The sequence below is a fragment of the Chlamydotis macqueenii genome, chromosome 1 (genome assembly GCF_036417535.1).
Source record: "Chlamydotis macqueenii isolate bChlMac1 chromosome 1, bChlMac1.mat, whole genome shotgun sequence".
Lineage (NCBI taxonomy): Eukaryota > Metazoa > Chordata > Aves > Otidiformes > Otididae > Chlamydotis > Chlamydotis macqueenii.
In genome coordinates, this window is record NC_141556.1 from 120,088,724 (window position 1) to 120,111,313 (window position 22,590).

At 41.6% G+C, this 22,590-nt stretch overlaps 1 protein-coding gene across 2 annotated transcripts; it reads left to right on the forward strand.

Moving 5' to 3' along the window:
* Nucleotides 1–516: 516 nt before the first annotated feature.
* LOC104485235 (interferon-induced GTP-binding protein Mx) lies at nucleotides 517–21,331 on the forward strand. 2 transcript variants are annotated; one of them, XM_086765641.1, is made up of 15 exons: nucleotides 517–555; nucleotides 1,499–1,564; nucleotides 3,479–3,801; nucleotides 5,316–5,511; nucleotides 6,469–6,606; nucleotides 7,864–8,018; nucleotides 9,636–9,774; nucleotides 10,233–10,431; nucleotides 11,194–11,272; nucleotides 12,246–12,368; nucleotides 13,138–13,279; nucleotides 15,327–15,485; nucleotides 16,366–16,442; nucleotides 17,902–18,147; nucleotides 20,812–21,331. In XM_086765641.1, exons 3-15 carry the CDS (start codon nucleotides 3,535–3,537, stop codon nucleotides 21,043–21,045), a joined length of 2,154 nt encoding a protein of 717 aa, XP_086621767.1. In that variant the 5' UTR covers nucleotides 517–555; nucleotides 1,499–1,564; nucleotides 3,479–3,534; the 3' UTR covers nucleotides 21,046–21,331. The 2 variants fall into 2 exon arrangements, with proteins under 2 accessions (XP_086621767.1, XP_086621776.1); XM_086765650.1 differs by having other exon boundaries at nucleotides 5,319–5,511.
* The last annotated feature ends 1,259 nt before the right edge of the window (nucleotides 21,332–22,590 follow it).

Sequence of the window (22,590 nt, forward strand, 5' to 3'; positions counted from 1 at the left end):
GGGGGCCTTCACACACTTGCTTTTTTCTGAAGGTATGAGGAGGCTGAGAGGGTCTCCCAGACAGTGCAAGACCACCATCCCCAGCAGGCAGCCCCGATGGGAATGGGGCAGAGCAGCTTGCCTGGTCTCCTCTCGACCTGGCTGTTTTCACCCCACATGTGAGCGAGCTGATTCAGTGAGCTGACTTTTTAGGGGGAGGAAAGGGAGGTTGTTGCTCGTGGGCAATGTTTCCAGGTACCCCTGCCATTTGCCCCCAGTCGCCCAGCTGCACAGTGCAGTCAAGCGAGGGATTGGCCAGCTGTGCTCCTGAGGAGTTTCGTTTCTGTCCTCTGCTGAACAGCAGGAGACTGGCATATAAGGAAATGAAAGCAAAAGAGCCAATGCACTGCATTATTGTTCCCAGAGCTATCACAAGGCAAGTCTCATTTCATGTCAGAAGTGGTTTCGTTTCTCCTGATTCTTGTCAGAGTGTGTAGGTGGAGCCTGTAAATAAAAAAGCGCCAGAAGAAACTGGAAAAAAAACATTGCTTCTCCTTGCTACAGGACACCACACAGGTAGCAGTTTCTCTTTTCCTTCTTTTAAAAATAGTCATGTAGTTTTTTATTGTTGTCTTCATTCCTTTTAATAGTTGCATGTGAGAAGGCTGCATAAGGGTCTAAAGTAAGTGCAGTTAAACAAGGTTGCCAGGAGTAGGATTTTTTGTTTTCTGGGGTGGGGAAAAATGCAAGGCATTAGTGTTATTTCCTCTTTAAAGGGAAACAACTGGGAGAAGGCTTTTAAATCGGAGCGTATTTTTTAAAGTATGTGTGGGGGCAGTGTTCAGGAACACGGTCTAGCCAGCAGCATGCATGTGCAGCATGCATAATGATGTAGCAGCATCATAAACTTTGCATTGCTTAATTATTTTCTGAGAAGACAGCTAGAATTATTAAATGTACAACCCAGAGACTGTGTCGTTTACCCACATATCCTGAAGTCACGGGACATGTCAAGCAGAAGTTCATGTCCTCCTCTGGCTGGACACACAGTGAATAAATGCAAGACCTGTGTGGGTTCAGCACTGCAACTTTGCACTTTGGGTTTGATAGTGGATTTTGTTATTACCCCTCAAGATGCAAAGCCAGGATCGTTAGAGAAAAACGAGGCAATTCCTCTTCAGGACCCATGAGCAGGCTGGTGCTTCATGGTGGTGTAGTGCAGTGCTTTGTGTTGTGCCAGGGGAGGTTTACAACACACAGGCAGGCAATGCATAAACATATTTCGGTTCAAGGAAACCAATATTGTCCCGATGACGGAGAGAGGGGCAGCTCTGGTGAGGGCGTCAGACTTTCAGTATCAGCACATCATCCAGGTGCCATGTTTCGCATGTGGGTTCTGGCCAGTTTCAGAAAGGCACTTTTTTTCCTCTCCTTTCTTTCTTTCTTTCATTCATGGCTCGGTACCGAAAGCATGTACACGGCACAGTAGAGTTGCACTGACCTGTCTAACCTTTTTCAGGTCCAGGTGGAGAACAGCCAGGTAGCCACAGAAATCCACGTGTGCTGATTTACTCTGCTGCTTACAGTAGGTATCTTTGTTAGCCTGTGTATCTGTGCGCAGTGCTCTGCACTGTAGATCTAGCTAAAATCTTTCTAGGTATGTTGTAAGATATAGCCTTTGCCCTAAAGCGTTTCAAAGTTGTCACTTTTTTTTTTGTCAGACTCTTTAAGTCTCAGTTTCCCAGATGTCACAAGCTTATCTTCCAAGATCTTTCTTTTTCTTTTGTCCTTACTACAGTATTTTTGTATTTCATCCTATTTATTATAAGGATGGCTAAAGCTTGTTGCATAACCTCTTTCTGAAGGAAGTAAATCCGTGTTTAGGAGGTCATATGCTAAAACCAGTACATGAATAACTCTGAACACAGCCCAATGAATATAAATAATAATATAAAAGGGATGGAAATTTGTTCCTTGGCAATATTGTCATTAAATTAAAAATTTATAGGAAGTGTTCATTCCACTAAATTGAAAGGCAGGGAGAGAACGGGAGAGGCAATAAAAGGCATTACTGTTAGAAATATTATTATTCAGTAAATTATTTCCTGTAGCATCAGAAAAATCACATATAAATCTGGTGGCCAGTGAATGAGGAATGTATGTTTGTTGTAGATGAGTCATCATTCAAGGTGAAAAAACCTTATAATTTGTTAATAGAAAGAGAAGAAAGTTCATCCCGAAATACTAAAGAAATGGGACATGGAGAAAGATGAGGAAACTGTAAAATTGATACCTATAAAAAAATTAAGTAGTTCAGTCATCTTTTATTGCTGGTCAAAATTGAGAAGTTTCCCTGTAGTCACTTATTTTTATTTTTATTTAGACAGGTATATATATTTTTTAAAATGTATTGCTTTGTTAAAAAGAAAGACTGAATAGCAAGTGTGCAATGAATCTGTTTTTTTCTAAACTTATTTTACACATGGAAAGTATAACTTAAGTTGTGCCTGACACATCTGTTTTCACATCTGCTCAAATTAGAAAACCTGTAAACTTAATTCAACCAAAGAATTAAAAGAACAGAAGTTATGTCAAGCAAAAATATGTTTCTCCTAATTAATTTTTCCAAATGTTTGAGTTAAGCAGGTGTTGGTTTTGACAGGGGGAGGTTAAAAAAGTCTAGCTTTGAAAAAATATTGTTTATGCTTTTTTCTTTAAATCATTCTCACTTGAAATCAGCTTCCTGGGAAAAGTCATATCAAAAGCCTCCAGCTTCTTCAGTCACTCTTAGAAAATATCTCAACAAAACTTTTACAGAAAGAAAAGCTGAACAAGAGTATAAAAAGTCTCATAGATCTCCCTTCTCTCACATAATTTCAAGCAAAATGCTTTTTTTGAGAGTTTTAAGCTACAGTGGAGAGACTGAGGTACTGTGCTTCTAAAATAGGTGCAAGCCTTGCCTCTGACAAGTGTTTCTACCACACAAGAGGCAAGTTGGCCACACAGCCAACTATGATTTGGTGTGTCCTACTCTTGTTGCTGGTGGCCCATCCTTATATGCCCTTCCTCCTTGTGCAGGCACACAGCCTTCTACTCCTGACTCCAGGTGACTGTAGTTCAGCATTTAAAAATTTTCTCCAACCCTGCCCAGGAGCTACCCTACTGACTAAGCTTCTCAAAACACCTTTCAGCAAAATGTTTCCTTGAGGAAAACTGGCTTGTCGCAAAATCTGGTGTAACATTTTAAATAAAAAAAAAAAAAAAACAACCTTGTTTATCCTGTAGCAACTTCTTTTTTTGAAAACACAAAGAAAGCGTAAGAGAGGTAGGGAGAAGTGTTTCAAGTCTGTCTTCCAGAGAGCAGTTTTAGTGATTTGAAAAGAGCTGTGGCTCTTGCTATCTACTGCGGGTTTGAATCAGTAAATAAAATTGGTGTTTGTTTTTCTCTGTTATGATGACTGTTGCACTATGTCACTCAGTGCCCCATGTTTTATTTCAGGAGCTGTACAAAAGTGTGGTTGGCCCAGACAGTAATCACTATTTAGTGAAGCACTTATGGACAACCTACATGGTAGGCGAAAAAAACAGCAGGCCATGAATAACAACAGTTTAGCGTTCAGACAACTTTCTGAAGGAACCAAACGCCCCCTGAAGAAAGATGTTTTTGCATCACCTTCCTTTCAACCATCTTTAGAAGCTTTTGCGATACCGCTCCCACCTTCCTTAGATGATGACGATCTGATGTCAGAGAATGTGATTGAGGGAAATCCTAACTGTGAGCAGAAGGCGTTGAAGAAACAGTATTATGGAGAACAGGATAAGGTAAGGCAGACACCAGAAGAGGGCATAGATCCTCCTCGCTCTTACTCCTGCGTTTCACTTTGTGCCCCAAAATGAATTCCCTTGTCTCTTTGGGCAATCTGTGCACTTGCTAGGTCTAAGCAGAGGATCAGGGCCAAGCAGTCATTTGTGTAACTAGGAAGATAGGTACCTGCAGTTAATCCGCAAGCATAAAAAATGCAGATGTAAAAAACAGGATGGCAGCAGCCTAGCAGCCAATTTAATGTGCAATGCACAACTGTTTCATTGGAAACAAATAATTAGCAAATGTTGAACAGAAATTCCAAAATCTGAGATATTTTTACTTTATTTCAACAGAAGTATAAGAAAGGTTAATAATAGCCTGCATTGAATATTGTGACACTGAAAACAGATTAGTTTTAAGTCTGTCATAGTTAATGAAATTCCTTGAGAATGGTTATGATTTACTAGCTAGTAAATGTTGTAATGAAGATAGCGAGGAGGAGTTATCAATGAGGTTTTAAAATACCTGCTTCCCGTAATGTGTGCTCTCTTCCTCATCTTGAAAGAAAATCCGTTCTGTTTGATTATGTCTGATTGATAGATATATTTTCAGAGGTGGCTTTCTCAGAAAAAGGTGATAGCGGTAAACTTTATTTTCAAAAAATCAGGTATGAATGTGCCTGGTCTGTTAGGGTCTGTAAAATATTGATGTTCTCAAATTTGCATTTCTAAATGCCGCAGTCAGACTGGAACGTGGAGAGAGGAACTGGGAGAAGAGGTCAAGCTGATCTTTATACACTTTATACACTGGGCTATTTAACAGCAGGTGGACTAGTTTTGTAAAGTGCTGGAAATTAGTCAGTTTGTTTTCATGAAAATGAAGAGCCTGTGTTAATACCTGGCACATGAATCAAAACAAAAAAAATTACAACAATCAGTCATTCGAAACAAACCACTCATATTCATTCCTTACCCCAGCCTAAAATGAGGCAAAGAAAGAAGAGCCATGATGATCTAAAATATTTTATCCACCTGTTAAGGATGCTACAGCAGAATGCTTTTAGTGTCAGCACACTAATCAAAATCTTCAGACTTCAAACCAAAGATTTAGTAAGCTGTTCTGTACTAAATTCTTATTGCTGGGACTCGTCTTCATTTGCGCACACATATTTCAGTACATCTGTAGATGAGTGGAAGAAAATGGCAGCTATTAAAAAAATAATTTAACAAACCACACTTAGTAATGAGGTCTCCTTTTACTCTTTACCTTCTCAGGATAGCTTACAAAGTTTGGTATTTTTATTAAGGATGGTCATTGAGCCAACCTCAATTGATTTTGTCATATTTACAAACACCTGTATATAACATGGAGACGCAAGGATGCACAGTGATATGAAGAACAGCCTGACACCAGTACATAAGGTTTACTAGAGAAGGATGAACTGGAAAAGATGCCTAAAAGGGGTGGGATTTTTTTGTGGAAAAACACTTATTTTAAAATTATGGAAAATTCATTATAAGTTTAACTCTAGCAGGCAGCAGAACATACCTTGAACAACCAATATGAGGAAAAGATCCGACCCTGCATTGATCTCATCGACAGCCTGAGAGCTCTCGGGATAGAAAAAGACCTGGCTCTGCCTGCGATTGCAGTGATTGGAGACCAGAGCTCTGGGAAAAGTTCCGTCCTAGAAGCCCTGTCTGGTGTTGCTCTGCCTAGGGGCAATGGTAAGAATTCACTTTCTCAGGTTTTCACTTGAATTTCACTTTGATGAGGTGGCAGGGCACTTTTTTTTTCTTTTCTTTTTTTTTTTTTTTTCTTTTCTTTTTTTTTGTTTTTGTCTAGGAGTGGATAACTCCATGACTGAGACTATATCTAAATTGTGAAACTCCAGGGGCCTTCTCAGCTCTGGTTTGCAGTAGAAGAAATGGATGTGCAGGTGGGGCACTGCAGGATAACTCCAACAAGGCATATGTTCTTGATGGTCAAGAGGCCAGGAGTAAGAAGGGTGTAGTGTAGTGTAGTGTGCTTGCCCTGAAGTGTGGATAGACTGAAAGGCAGCATCAGCTGAGTCTGCATTTCCCAGCAAAGAGCAGTGGAGCAGAGTATCGGTTTTACCCGGAACACTAGTTTTGAAATTTGCTTTTGGGGGTGGTTTGGGTTTTTTTTAACAAGATTTTCTTATAGATACCTTTTTTTTTTTTTTTTCAAAAACTGTACAAAGATGTTTAAATCAGAGAAGATCATTGTAAGACTTTGCAGCTCAAGAAGATTCACTTTCCAGCTCTGTATGTGTCTGTGTGTGTACACACACGTAAGTTCTTCAAGTTCTGTACGAGCTGACAATACTATCTAGTCTTTCAGGCTGGACTTGAGGAAAAGATTTTTGTAGGATGTAGGTGCAGCACTAGAATAGGTTACCCAGAGAGGTGCAAATGTCCATCCTTGGAGGTTTGCAGGACAAGATGTGGCCGGACAAAGCCATAGCTCACCTCATCTATTGCTGGTGACAGTCCTACTTAGAGCGGCAAGTCGGACGAGACCCCTTTGGCAATGCCTCTTGGAACATTTCTGTGTTTCTGTGCAAACTATTAGGCAACCCTGTGTACACCACACAGTCCATGTCTGTGTACCATGCATAACAACTGCTGAGACAATTACCTCTGTCTTTGGAACTTCTGCAGGTATTGTTACTCGATGTCCCCTGGAACTTAAACTGAAAAGAATACCTGCTACCCAGGCATGGAAAGGGAAAATTTCTTACCGCTGCATCAGCATGGAGCTCCAGAATGCCTCGGAGGTGGAGAGAGCAATAAGAGAAGGTGAGTTGTAACATATTCCCGTTTCATTTGGCTTGCTCACTCTGCCTTGAATCTTTTCTCCCCTTTTCTTAGGCTGAGCAGCAGTACCCAGACTAACACAGTGATTGTAGCCACGAGTAACACCAAGAGCTGAATTCAGGGCAGAGGAAGGTGGAGTAGCATAATATAGCTCTCTCAAAAGAGTTGTACTACTTACTGCTTCTGTGGTGAAAATGATCCATGATGTCCAATAAAAGCTCAGACCATGACCTCATCTGGATGCCACCTGCCCAGTTGAGGAGGTTGTCTGTCAAGTGGTAAACTTGCAAAGCACTAAATGGTGCCTGTCATCAGTTCAAAAGTTCGGGGAATGCTTGAGGTGTCTGTGGCTAGAAATCTTATTATTTTGGAGAAAATTGCAAGAAGGCAGCATGAGGGCATATAGAGTTCCTGCCAGCTAGTGAGACCACAGCCTCAAGCATTATCCTTCCCATGTCACAGCTTTACTTTTAGGGTATTTCATGCAGTGCAAGAAAACATTTTTCTCACTCAAAGGGTAGTAAACACTTGCCATAAATGTGAGAGTTGAATCATCCTTATTTCCTTGACTAGCTCTACAACATTGTTATTCATCCTAATGTTTTTTCATTTGCTTTTCTGTATATTATTTGGATATTTTCAATAGATCCTTCCAAAACTGGCAAGACAAGTGGTAGGAATGGATTCAGCTAATTACAGAGCTGAAAATCTCTCATGAGAATGACTATGGGGTTTCCTTGCTCCTTTGTGCTGTTCACAGCTCTAACATTATTGCCTTCTAAGATCTGGGATGAATTATTTGATCTCTCAACCTCACTATCAAAGTGTGAAGGATACAGAATAACACCTATTTGTCTTTCAAGGTAGACAATTAATACTTTAAAAGTGTCTTGATGTTGAGGAGGCATTTCTGCAACTGACCAGTATCTCATCTGATCACTTTCCTTGCTGTTTATTTACATGCATTTTGTCTGCATATAGGAGAGGTCGTAAATATATGCTCTGTAAAATATTACAGTTCACATTCCAAAAGGACTCCACATATCTACGTATTACATCATCATTTCCTTAGAGTTTCGCATAAATGGATTTACATATGTGGCTGGATCTGAAAAAAAAGTCAGGCCTAAAAGAACCTTAGGTGGTAGTATAGATACCTTTCAAAGTCATTGTGTTCAACTTTGTTTTGATGCATTGTTTGAAACTTGTATTCATTGCCTTGCTCTTTTCTCCTTGCAGCCCAGGATGTTGTGGCTGGTACTAAAGGTGCTATTAGCGGAGAACTAATTTCCCTAGAAATTCAGTCCCCAGATGTCCCAGATCTGACATTAATTGATCTTCCTGGAATTGCCAGAGTAGCTGTGGGAGATCAGCCAAAAGACATCGGGGAACAGGTAAAACTCAGTCTCATATTCCACCCTGTGCACAGGGCCACTTCTGTAATTGACCTCATATGCGAGCCTTTGCTGTAGGACACTGGAATTATTTTGCTGGGCTTCTGAGACAGCAGTAGAGCTACATTAATGAGCAGGCCTATTTTTCAGGCAAGAAATTGCTGATAGGAACAGTGAGGTCCAGGATCTCCTGTCTGCCCTGTCATGCAGGAGGGAACTGCCCATCAAGGAGCCACCTCGATTGCCTCACAGAGCCCACCCACCCCAGCACGGAATAACCTGGCCGTATGGACCCTGAACACAGTGCTGCACCCGTATCCCTTGGCTAGGCAGCAGTCTGGAAGACAGACACATCCCAAAAAGAGTTGTATTTTACCAGCTCTGTGGATGTATTTGGCAGAGGTGAATAGATCTGAGTTCTTGTAAGCTCTTCTGAAGCAAGGCAGCAAATTGACCCTCTTACAGGTTCGATGCTCTCTCATCCCTTACTTACAGAGCATGTCAGAATCGGACCCGTCCTGGTTTTTCTCATCCTTTAAGGGATCCCAGCAGACCCTTTTTGAAGTAAACAGAATATGCATTAAAGCGATGGGGATCTCTACTCTTCCTCTGGCTGCTTTTAGAAGAAATGCTGGGGAATGCAAATAGAACTCTAGCTGGACAAGGCCAGCTGTGAGGGTGATGTGCAGGAGCTGGGTGTACTGTTTCTCCTAAAATACCTTTAAATAGGAATTTGGAATAAGAGTACCACAAACCAAACTAGACATATCAACAAAAATGAGAGAAGATTGGATTGTCTGGGCTTTACTCTCTGGTGGAAGAGTAATTTCATTTCACAATTAGAAAGTAATCTTTCTGTTGTATTCAGAAGAAAGCAGCAGGTTTGACATGATCCACACATTTCCATCATCCCCAGCTGCCTGCATGCTTCAGAGACAGAGGCTATGGTATTTTAGCATGTCAGACATTGGGATGGATGGGAAGTAGAAAAGAAAGACATCTTTACCAAAACCCAGGAAAAAAGAAAACAACTTACTTCTACATAAGCACAGTAGAGCTGTGTGAACCTTTTGCAATACAACATAAACTATGAGAAACTCTTAGTTTGGCATTGAAACATAGAAACAATGCCAACTAGACATCATGCAATATTTCTTTTTTCACAAATCCTCCACTGAAATATAAGCCAAAGATATTTTCTCTCCTTTCAGAGATACAAACTTGAGATTTATCAGCATAATCTAGCTTGCTTTCTTTCTGTGTCTACCTAGGCATCAGAACTTGTTTTTCATACATGTGATTATTTATAAAATATCTTTGATATTTCCACAATGACAGATTATACTCATGAGAAGTTAAATTTTACAGAGCTTTCAGGACAGGCATATCAACAATCTTATCTCATTCACACTAGATGTTTGGATTAATCTTGACAGGAAAAGAGGCTGCATTCTTCTGCTGACCCATTTCAATGCCATCCTTTAGCACGTAATAGTATCCTCAGTACATGTGACATTTCATGTCATCAGACAGCGGCTCGTATTGCTAGAAATGGTGACATCCCACATGCAAGCATCTGCTTTCACTGAACTTCACTACTGCTGTATTGCATTGCAGATCAAAATGCTACTTAGAAAAACTATTGGCTGCAAAGAGACGCTCAATTTGGTAGTGGTGCCTTGTAATGTGGATATTGCAACAACAGAAGCACTGAAAATGGCTCAAGAGGTGGACCCCAGCGGAGAAAGGACACTAGGTGAGACATTTTTTAAGCTACAAGTTGAAATGAAGTGCAAATCTTCTTTTCCATGACGGCCTAATATTCTGTATTCCATGCCAAATCTGTGAAATTGCCTACTAGAAGAAGGGAACAAAAGAAAACGGCCTAAATAAACTATTTACAAAACTTGAGATGATCCGATAGCTTTAAGAATCCTTCAATTTTGAATCTTGTTGGCATTCATGTTATGAATAATTAGAAATTGAAAGGTTTGCAAGGCAAAAAGCATGCTGGGAGGCCAACTGTAAAGCAAGATTTGCAGCACAAAGCCCAGGAGCTGAGAGCTTTCTAGGAGAGAGAAAACTAAACAAAGAGAAGCTGCTTTATAAAACACGGTGCAGCGCATTCCCACTTTGGCAGTGAGGCATCCTACTGCACCTCTCCCACCTTTAACTTCTGCGCTCAACTAACTTGCTCTTTGGATAACTTCACAGGGATCCTCACAAAACCTGACCTGGTGGACAGAGGAACAGAAGAGTCTGTCATCAACATAATACGAAACCAGGTCATTCCCCTCAAAAAAGGTTACATGATCGTGAAGTGTCGCGGGCAGCAGGACATCCATAACAAATTGGCCTTGGCCTCTGCAATCCAGCAGGAGAGAAAATTCTTCGAGACTCACAAACATTTCAGGTACTTCTTGCAGAAAGGATCTAACTGAAAACATGAAAGTCACTTCAAAGCTTCCTGTTGACTTGCTGAGATTTAAATTAGGGTTACAAACAGGCATTTATTATACTCACTATTTCTCATTGCCCATGTAGTGTTTGTAGCATTGCATTCCAGTAAGCCAGAAAAATTTTACATGTCAAATAAACTTTTAAAAAATATTTTGGATGCAAGTTTGATGTATCTCTCCTTAACCCTGGGAGAAGTGCAATGAGCTTCAGAATTTCCAAAGAATTCACATTAAGCATCTAAGCACTTTCAGTCAAGCACTGAATTATTTCTCTTCACTGGAAAACACGGTGAAACTCAGCATGAGAAAGGATACTGCCTGTGTGCTGAGGGCATAGATTTCCCCAGAAGATGATTCAGCAGCAAGTAAATCATAATACAGAGAATGGCGGGTGAAAAGGGTTTTAAATCAGTGTATTTCCTGCTGCAGAACTAGTACAGCAGCACATTGGTCTGCTGTTAAGAGTTTGCTATTTTCAGATTCTTCTGTTTCCCTTTGCTTAGCCAGTAGCAGTAGCTGTCAAACAGCTGTTGCATAAAAGCCATGGTGCCCAGAGAGTCCCAGGCTGCTGCCACATCTGGACTAGCACTCCCCAGAAGGCCCTTTCTTTACGCCAATTTTGTAGTAGAACTAGTGAAAACAGAGCAGAGCATCAGTACAGCCTCCTTGCTCTGTACATGCGGCCTATCCAAAAACCCTTTTCCTCTTTTTTGCAGCATTCTTCTGGAAGAAAGAAGGGCTACTATCCCTCGTCTGGCAGAGAAGCTCACAAATGAACTTGTGAAACATATTATTGTAAGTAGCAGAGGTGCCATACTAAGCTGTTTGTATCAATTACTATCTAAAAATACATTCAGCCCTTCAACCTTGGATTGCAATTGACTGGATTGCATCTTTATATGCATAGACAGTACTTAATTATCCTTCAATCTGGCAATCTGAGAACAAATTGAACTGGAAATTAGAGATAAAGAAACCCGTGCTCTGTCCTCAGATTTGCCTTTAAGCTGAAGATTGACAATAGGCACATCATTTCATCTGCTTGTGACTCGTAACTCCTGCCTTTTCAATGGCAGCCACGTTGTGAAGAGTGTTGATCAGCTGGGTGGCAAGTTACTGCTATGAGCTTACTAAAACCCAATAATTTCTATTTAACTGAAAATGTATTCAAAATCTCAAGGAATATCTAATTTTTATTATATTACTATATTAATATAAAGTGTATTGGGGTTTTAATTTTATATACATATATCTGTAAGTGATGTATCCTATTTCATTAAGGAAAAATGGTAAAATACAGGCAACTGCTAAATTCAGTCCTGAAGGAGAAAAAAATACATGTTTATGTAACCTCACATAAAATAAGCAACTAAACAGCCATGTTCAATCAGATATTTATCTGGAATGGAGGGGTCAATACATTCCCTGCACCACCCCCTCCCTGGTGCAATCTATGAGGACATAGTTTTTGGCTCACTGCAGGTGAAATATTGCCCTAGACTGGAGCTACTCTGCCCACCTCGCAGTGAAGTCCGGCCTGATTTCTCAGGGCAATCCTAGCCCCTTGCCTTGTCTCAATGAAGGCCATATTGGCACTGCTATGCTATCCCGCTAGCACGCATGGGATGCAAGGACAGCAAGCTCTTGGACACCTAAGAGCAGCAAAGATCACGTGCAGGTGTAGGTCACTGTTAGAGGGATTTTGTTTTCCTTACAAAACCAGGCGTGTTCAGCCTACCTAAATGTCCTTCTTTACTCTACCTCCCAGAAAACTTTGCCAGTACTGGAGAACCAAATACGTGAGGTGCTTCAAAAAACGCTACAGGATCTACAAAAGTATAGAAGAGGCACACCCAAAACAGAGTCTGAGAAATTGTTTTTCCTCACAGATGTAAGTATCAATATTGGTTTGGTCATGAAGGAGAGCAAGGAGGTAAATATGGGAGAAAAAGAAATCACCTAAAGTTAGCAAACCATCATCATGGACCACCAGGAAGCTTGTGGCATCTGTCACTGAAGTGTTTTGAGAGTAACATAGGGAAATCTCTGGCAGAAATACCTCATATCTGCAAAAATAATGGACCACGGGAGCTCCTGGCCACTTCTAGCAATTTTTTTCCTGTGATTATGTGACAAGAGAACTGAACAACAACTCGGTTCATTGGTTAAAATAAAGCATCTCAGAGAGGGAAAACTTACACTCTTGCCTGCCTGACATTTTGAAGGGTTTCCGTTGTTTACAGCACTCTTAAGATCAAATGCATTTCTGATATGAAAATATGGTTTGCAAGTCCATCTAAGTGTCTCATCTTGGGGAGCTAATCCCTGACAGGCCAGCAGAGGTGCTTATGAAGGCTCACCAGCCTTTAAAGACTTTGTACAAGTCTGGTCAATTAGAATTTAGTAAATTTGAAAACAAAAGAGTCTCAAGTTTGTTCTCCTCTAGCTGTGCTGGTTTTGGAAAAAAAAAAACAAAACAAAAAAAAAACCCAAAAAACAGAGCTGAGAGCATAAATGATATAAGGAATGGATGTTTTTAATCAACCATGTCCCTTCCCTGCTTTAACATCAAATGACTGCAGATTTACTTAACATATGCAAGTTAGTCAGAAGAAATGAAACTTTACTACACTGCTTGCTTGTTCTTTAATTCATTGCAGTTGATCAAAGTCTTTAATCAAGACATCTCTCAGACAATGCGTGGAGAGGAACAGTTGTTTGGAAATGAAATCAGACTGTTTTCAAAAATCCGCAGAGAGTTTCAAACATGGGAAGCGATTCTCCTAGAGTGTGCTGCAAAGGGTAAGCACAGAAAACCATCACTTGCAGCTGACCTGAGGTTCCATTCCCTTGCTTTTAAATCAGGACACAGCATCATCAGCAGGTTGCTTTCAAGAAAGTAAAAAAGAAGAAGCTAGGAGCATTCATCTGTTGTAGTGTTAGGCAAGTTATGCTTTGGCTCTTGGGAACAAAGAGCCAGCTTACATTAAATGCTGTCATTATGGAGAGATCAGTGGATGTCTCTTTTCTCCCAGCAAAGCAATAAAATTAAGACTGTAGACTTTGGCATAGAATTGGTTGGTGATTCTCTGAACCATTCTTCTAAATAAAAGCAACAAAACCAACACCAACATTAATTAATAACAATAACAACCACAATATATTTAAACTATATAATACATTTTTTTTATAATTCTATTGCTATTGTTGTTACTATTATTATTAGGAATGTTTGGGAATTTTGGTCTTTTTTGTTCTGGTTTAGCTCTAGTTTAAGATGTGGAGAAAGCAGTTCTGAGTCTGAAATAACCACAGTCTTGTAAAGAATACCTTTTTCTATGCATCACTCACCTTGCTAATTGCTTAACTGAACTCAGTTCTAAACTGAGGCCGAGGGGGATACATGCAGACTGAACTCTGCTGTACACTCAACATCTTTTGCGGAACGTTCTTCACATCCTCCAGAGACCCCGTTTTGCTTTTAGAGATGAAAGAGCATCACCTGCCAGTCAGGCCATAGCTCTTGAAACAAGTTCTTTTAGTCTTTGATGCACATCTATATTAGCATCACTGGTGACTCTAAAATAATAGGTACATATAGGCTGCAAAGGTGCCATCAGTCAGAGACAAATATATGTATATATATGCATCTATGTGAAGACAGACAGACAGACATTGGCATATGTCAATGTCTCTTATGTCCCATCCATGAAGTACCAAGCCAATCAACACGATTTTATGGAGAGGAATGAAAGTGTAAGACAATGAAGGAATGAAGAAATAGAAGTGAAAATGGCAGAAAGCACTAGCAGAGGATGCAGCTTCTTCAGAGAACAAAGAGTAACTGAGTTGGAGAAGATATGTGAGGCATCACATGGCAGCTGAACCACAATGGGGAATCCTCTGGACACTTTCGCATTGTCCCCATTGATTTAAACTAATACATCCAATAGGATCAGGGTAGCAGCATACAGCAGCTCTTAGAACAGCACAGCTCTTGCTGACAATATGCTACACCAAAATCATGTGTACATATGCTCAAGTGAACTATTTACATGTGCAGCAGGGTAAGTTCATTTACATAGCTTGAAAAATAGAGGTAACATTAGCAAGCCCTTCCTCAACGAAAAGCATTGCTATCAGCCACCACTATGATTTCTGAAGCTACATTGTTGCATGTCAGATCATTCTGTTTGATTTCAGCTTTCTTCAAAATATTAAAAACAGCAGATACTTTGGATACTTGAAGCCTTGAACTTTCTGTTGCAAAGCTGATAGATGTTCTTGTGGCCAAGGTAACAGCTTTGCAGTACCTTAAATATACAGGTTCGTTGCCAGACTCTGAGCCAGATACTCCACATGTAAACCAATTCAAATGGATATACCTCATTTAAGGTCGCAAATTCATATAATGTCAACAAAAAAAAAAACATTAACTGTGATATCTTAAATAAAAATAGCTAGTCAACAGTAGATTCTCTGGAATTAGACTGTTTAGTGAGTTCGGGTTTTTGTTTTGTTCTGGGTTTTTTAAAACTCAGAAGGGACTGATAATGGCCACTTCTGTGAGGGCAGCAATTCCAAGAAGAACCAGTATTGTTGAGCCCAATCATACTTTCTGGATTGCTTTCTGTGAGTTAGATACTTGATCCAGTGTCAGAGATGGCTCATTCGCTGAGCGGTGATGTGCATTAGCTCAGTTCTGTATTAACAGTACTGCTTGAAAGATTCTCTCAGTAGTTGTTCTTCTCAAGAACATTTCAAAGAGGAGAAATAGACTTCCTTCTTAAATCTGAAATTTATCAATTGAGTGATTTAGTAGTAAAGCAATGTTATTTTAATATTACAGTTAAAAAAAATGTACCCGGTAAAGTGTGGAAATACGAAGACCAGTATCGTGGACGGGAGTTCCCAGGTTTTACCAGTTACAGGACATTTGAGGACATTATAAAAGAGCAAATCATAGAACTGGAGGAGCCAGCCATTCAGATACTGAACAACGTGACTGGTACGTCTCACAGGCCACATGAGGCTGTCGCGTGGGAGACACTCATGTGCCTGACAATTTTTTTTCCAGGATAAGCTGACCTTCTCCCTGCTGGAGCAAGAGCCAGGATACTTCAGAGTGGGGAAGTGAATCTGTTCCAGTCTTGGGGCTTGCTTCTTCTCTAGAGCATCCAATTATTTGTTAATACTTTTCTCAGCAGCTGAAGGGAGTTAGAAAGTAACTACAATAAATAACACAGTAAAGAAGTAATACAGCAGAGGTACCTGGTGCCAGCCAAGCAGCTTGGTATTCCCAAGCCTGGGGAGTGGCATTCACAAACCTGAACTGGGAACTCAGCTTCTTTGCCAATTCTTTGCATGACATTTTATGTCTTATACAGTGACTGCTGGGGCTGGGGGAAAAGTTACATAGCTCATCCAGTAAAAAGGAATAAGTATGTCATGATCCTCTCTCTCCTTAGAAGGCAGCCATGGCATCTGTGCCAGAGTCAGTGCTCTGTACTGTATGCGCTCAGCCCTCCTCCTGGGAAAGCCACCCAGGGGTGAGATGCAGATGTGCTTACAGGACCAAGTGATGGCACATCTGGTCAGACACAGCTGTAAGCACAGAAATTGCTTTATCAGAGAAATCTCAGTGATATTCAATCTCTCAAGTGTTAAGTCATTACAGGAGGTCTTAATGGCTCACACTCTCGGACCTAGAAATCTAAATTCCTACTTGCTTGTATTGCTGATAAAGGCATAGCACATCAGTACAAGCTGCTCAGCTATTTCTGGATGAATAGAGAAAATGAGTAGTTTTCCCAAGTCTCATACTAACAATAGCTTAAAAACCTCACTTGCTTACCTGACTTTATTTTATCTATCTGTTCTTCCCTTAGGACTGGTTGAAGAGAGATTTATGGACCTCACTAAAAGGCATTTTGCCAATTTTCACAATCTAAGCAGAGCTGCTAAGGTAAGACACTACCGGTAACTTGAGGGAAGACAAGAGCAAGACAGAATGGCATTTGTAAATACAGCCATGCTTACGGTACCTATCCCATTGCATTACCCTTATGCAAGTGTGGAATTTCTCACAGGCCTACGATTTTTATAAAATAAGGAAGAGCTTGAAAATAATAGCATGTTTATAATGGCACTAATGAAAGTTCATTTTGCCTTTTGGTACAAATTTGACAAGACTTAAAACATACATTCCTCATTCATTCTGGGTACATTCTTGATGCATACAACGCAATGCAAAGCAAACCTGTTACAGCTGCCCTGAAGAGTTTATAATTAATCTCAAATTTAAGTCCTGCCATGATTTGTAAGCATATGGGTAGCCTCAGAGTACTACACAGTGCTTTTCCCTCTCTGAAAAGCAAGCCAGGGTGTTAGCCAACGCAGGAAACTCATATTTGATAAAATAGAGCAGCAGCAGACAAGCAGACAATCATTCAACTATGAGAGAATTCGGATGGATTGCATGTTTTGGGGTGGAGTTAAATGATATCGCCATCATTGAAGGCTTTTTCTCAGAAAGAGCTTTGAGGAAGAGATGAGAAGCAATGCTGGACAGCCAGGAAGCAGAGGCCACCCACAGGGTACTGCTTCAACAGGAAACTCAAAGGCAAATACGAGTGAAACAGACGGTTTGCTATTTGACTTGCATGGCCAAACCCTACTAAGCTCCCAGCCCAACCAGACAGGGAGCAAATAAGCTACTTCAGCCAAACAGAGAAGTGTTTAGGGAAGGTCTTTAGGCATAACACAGTGAGAGAATAAAAATAAGGGGAAAAAAAATGGGATGCTTTCTTAGGGATGCTAGGAAAGCATTTTAAGAGAATTTGAAGATAACTGAGGGAACTTTGCTACCACCACAGACTTTTAGGTGGCAGTATCAAAAAAGCCAGAAAGCATCAGATTACTGCAATAAAAGCATCAAATAGTGAGGGGTTAGACAGGGTTGGTTTGCTGATAACAGATAGGAGACTGGTTTTTGAGAAGGGCAGGAGAGGCAATGGAATTCATATCAGTGCCTGCTGTCACTGCGTACTGTGAGAGGCAGACGCAAACAAAATGCATCCAAAAACCAGGGACAGGCTGCAGGCTGAACTCATGCCTGACCATTGCTGCTTGTTCCCGTCAACTTTGTGTTTTCCTCTGGGGTCCAAGCACGTGGTTTTGACTGATCCCACTCGTGTTTAAGGAGGGGACAAAGCTGCCATGTTTCCCTACTCTTTCACAAGAGAGCAACCAGAACCTAAAGCATTATTCCATGTTCCGAAGAGCTGGTCTGGGATTAGATGGTGCTGCAGCAAGGCCTGTTGAATACTGTTTCCACCTTGCTGTTCCCTGGGGACACTGCTAAGCACCAGCGCCTTTGCAAAAGAAGCAAATGTCTGAGAACTTGTTCTTCTTTTCTTTCCTAGGTCAGAATTGAAGACATCAGAGAGAAACAAGCAGCAGAGGCTGAAAGACGTATCCGGATCCAGTTTAAAATGGAGAGAATTGTATACTGCCAGGATGACCTTTACATGACTGATTTCAACTCTGTCAAGGCAGAAAACACTAACAAAGTTGCCAATGGGAAAGAGTTGTCGCTGTTTGGATGTGCTTTGACTCAAGAGCCCGCCTTTGTCCAGGAAATGGTTTCTCACACGAAGGCCTACTTCAATGTGAGTTTACAGCCTACGATACAGTATGAACCTGTATGCATCTGAATGCTATAGCATATACTCCCCATCCAGGTCTTGCTGTTGTCGGTACGACTCTTTCATGCAATACTACTACTATGCAGGGAATAGCAGCCAGAGGGTACAAGTGTCTCCTCTCTCACAGCTTCCGTATGAATTCTTTGGAGCTTCTGACCAGTGATGAAAATGCCAGGACAAAGCTGGTCTGACGGGCTGTGTCTGCACAGTCGCTGGGGAGAAGTTGTTGCACACTGCAGGATATGGTGATCAGAAAAGCCTGCAGGTTGTTAAAATGACAGCTGGCTCCTAAACCACTTGTTAGCTCCCCTCCAGCTTGGCACGGCTCCCTGCCGTGGCTGCCTCTCGCTCGGGGAATACGCCATCGGCAAGTGAGTCCTCTTCTCACCCTCCTCCGGCCTTTCACGGAGAAGGGGGTGACTCCCTGCGGCCTACACAGCCCCACACCAGTACAATGCTCTCTTGCTGTCTTTCCTACGGGCACAAGTGTCGGGGGAAGGAAAGGACAGTCACTTGCCAGCATGGAGGAGAGGACAGGATGGGGAAGAGCTCTTGGCCTTGTAATTAGAAGGTCTTGATATTCAGTTGATGGCAGGCCCCTCTCTCCAGCAAAGGAAGCAACAGTCCCAGGATTGCTTTCCCCACTGCAAGTTTATCTCACATTTTTCAGGTAACACTAGTTTACACAAGCTTAACGACGTTATGTACAGCACTGGCATTTGGCACAGCGACTGCAAGCTCAGGTCAGCCTCAAAGGCCCTCTGCATATTCCTGCTGCCAGTGGCTTGCAGTCAGATCCCAAACTAATGTGGCAGGAGGAGTGACAATAAAACCTTAAGTTAAAATGGATTCAACTATCTGTAGAGATCAGAGCGTGTGTGCTGTATTGCAGATAGCTCCACTGAAGTCAAGTCTCTGAAGACAAAAGGGATTTTTTTTAACAAAGGATCATGTTAAAGAAAGATAGCAAAGCGAACACGCAGTATCAGGGTTTGCTTTTGATCTTTGCTTCGTAAAACGCCTTCAGAAAGCCACAAGTTCAATATTAATAATGGAGTAACGTAGGTAGCAGCTCACCTTGCATTTCAATAGCAAAGTTTGACAAATTCTTGCAATTAAATGTTCAGGCTGCTCAGGCTGATGGAGAGAAAACCACCAGCTTTCAGAAAACAAAAGCCAAGGGCAGAACTGCATAAGCTCTTCCCTCTCACCTCGCTATACTTTCTGCTTTAACAACTATCTTAGATGCTAGTTTACATTTTTGTAAATGCCCTAAATGCCATTTTCAGCATTAACAAATGCCAGGGCATCATATCTCCATGGGATTTAAGCAAGGCCAGATATACTTTGAATGAGATAGAAGCTCTTAAGTGTCTTCAGCCTTTGAAAATGGCATGCATGAATCTGTGTCACCTATGGCAGGACTGTCAAGGTCCTGGGTCCAGAAGAACACCCATATTTAAAGCAGCTAGGCTTCCTCCCACCTCAATCAGTAGTGCCTAGAGAATACATAGGCCCAGTAAGTACTTTAGCTGACTCAGCTGAATTGCTTGCTATTGACCAGATCCCCGCAAACCAGAAAGAAAAACTAAACTTCTAGTCTAGGTATTTTTCAGCTTGAGTTCAACCCTATCCTTGTATACGAAAGATTTGCAGCCACTGAGCTCCAGAGGTATCTAAAGCCAGAAACACCTCAGACTTTTCTGGAAACCCTATAGGACCTAGAAATCAAATGTGCCTCTACCTGGTCTTCACACTGCCATTTTCAAGTCAGGTGCCACAAAAAGAAAGGAAGACAGTAGCTCTCTCAATTGCAGCCAGTCGCTCAGGAGTTAAGTGCTCACCTGGCATCAGGAGAGCTGGAGGCAGCTCCCTCCAAGCTTTGAGAGGCTTTGATCCTCCTATTGTCCAAGAGCACCAGCTAAGCCCCCAAACCCTGAGGATGCCTCTAGGGAAGGGGCCCCACAACCTCTTCTAGGTCAATCTGTTCCAATTTGATAAATAACTAGACCAGACAGTTTGTCAGGTTAAGCAGAAAATCATCTCATTGAGATACCAACAGATGTAATGTAGGCACATTATAGTCTCACCACTGCTGAAGGCATTTTTCCTTAAGGCTAAAGCTTACTCCAAAGCTGTCTTACACCTAAATGGACAACCATGTCAAAAATATCATCTAAATATAGGAATTTACCACCTCTGGGGAAAAAAAAACAAAACAAAACACTGTTTGATTCCCTATACCATAACAGATTGTTAGTGTTCAGAGAAGACAGGTTTGGTGCCAGAAATTGTTCACGAGTACTGTTCATGAGGTATGTCCTCATATAACTTACCAACGATAGCTGGCAGAGCTAAGCAGGGAACAGCCAGCCTTGGGTTTAGTTTGCTGAGGGAAAAAAATCAACAGCTGACATTCCCACAACTCTTAATTTTTAGATCTTTAGGCACAAAAGAGACTAATGGCAAACATTTTTTTAGTTCCTAGAAGCACCACTTCTTGAACAGTAACTCAATATATCACTTTTAAAATGTGCTGTCACTTCTTACCAGATTACCTATAGCCCCTTCCTTTTTTAGTTCTTTTTGGGAAACAAGTCTTCTGCCTTTTTTTTCCCCTTCTTCCAGGGAGCAAGTAAACGCCTCTCCAATCAGATACCTCTGATCATCCTGTCTTCTGCCCTTCATGACTTCGGCGACAACTTACAGACCACAATGTTGCATCTTTTACAAGAAAAAGACAAGTTAAACCATCTCCTAGAGGAGGATGGTGAAGCTGCTAAACATAGGAACTACCTCAGTCAACGAGTTGATCGTCTCACCAAAGCATGCCAGCACCTGAGAGACTTCACCTCGCTGTAGATACTTTCATTTTTCAAAGTCTTTTTCTACTCTTGGTTCCTAGCATTATTGAAGAACCTTGCTAAATCCCCTAAAAATGTAATGTTATCACACACTTTTAACACTCATTTCTCATGTTCAGTTCTGCTTTATTTTCCGTAACCTGTTATATGCAAACACCTACCCTTATGTGAAGTGCTCCATTGAGGGAATTCTGATTAAATAAATGTTATCCCATTTTTTAACATTTGCTTTATTAACTCTGTACAATCATGGAAATAATTATTAAAAAGCTAGAGCTCTGAGAGTCATGTTTTGTTGTGGAGTTTTTTTAATGAGGATGAGAGCTTTCAGCTGTGTAACTCACAAACCGTAGAAATCAAATTATCTAACTGTCTCAGATGAAGCTTACTGCACAACCCTAGTGATCTCCTGCTTTCCTTTGTGTTTTTGCCTCCTGTCATCACTTGAAAGAGAAATGTCATCTGCCTGGACCTGTACAAAGCATTTGACATTGTCCCACACGACATCCTTGGCTCTAAACTGGAGAGACATCAATTTGATGGATGTACCAATTGGTGAATAAGGAATTGGTTGGATGGTTGCACTCAAAGGACCTGTGGTCAACGGCTCAGTGTTCAAGCGGAGATCAGTGACAAGTGGCATTCCTCAGGGGTTGCTATTGAGACTGGTGCTGTTTAACATCTTTGTTGGAGGCATGGACAGTGGGATAGAGTGCACCCTCAGCAAGTTTGCCAATGACACCAAGCTGTGTGGTGCAGTCAACTCGCTGGAGGGAAGAGATGCCATCCAGAGGGACCTTGACAGGCTTTGAGAAGTGGACTTGCGTGAACCTCATGAAGTTCAACAAGGCCAAGTGCAAGGTCCTGAAAGTGGGCCAGGACAATCCCAAGCACAAATACAGGCTGAGTGGAAAATAAATTGACAGCCCCGTGAGGAGAAGGACTGGGGTGTGTTGGTCAATGAGAAGCTCAACATGAGCCAGCAATGCATGCTTGCAGCCCAGAAAATCAACTGTATCCTGGGCTGTATCAAAAGCAGCATGGCCAGCAGGTCGAGGGAGGTGATTCTGCCCGTCTACTCTGCTCTTGTGAGACCCCACCTGGAGTACTGCATGCAGTTTTGGAGCCCCCAGCATAAGAAGGACATGGACCTGTTGGAGAGGGCCCAGAGGAGGGCCACAAAGATGATCAGAGGGCTGGAGCACCTCTCCTATGAGGACAGGCTGAGCTGAGGAGAACAGAAGGCTCTGGGGAGACCTTTTAACAGCTTCCCAGGACCTAAAAGGGGCCTACCAGAAAACGGGGAAGGGGCTTTTGACAGCAGCATGTAGTGATAGGACAAAGGATAATGGCTTTAAACTGGAAAAGGGTAGGTTTAGATTAGACATAAGGAAGATACTGTTCACTGCGAGGGTGGTGAGGCACAGGAACAGGTTGCCCGGAGAAGTTGTGGATGCCCCATCCCTGGAAGTGTTCAAGGCCAGGCTGGACAGGGCTCTGAGCAACTCGGTCTAGTGGAAGGTGTCCCTGCCCACGGCAGGGG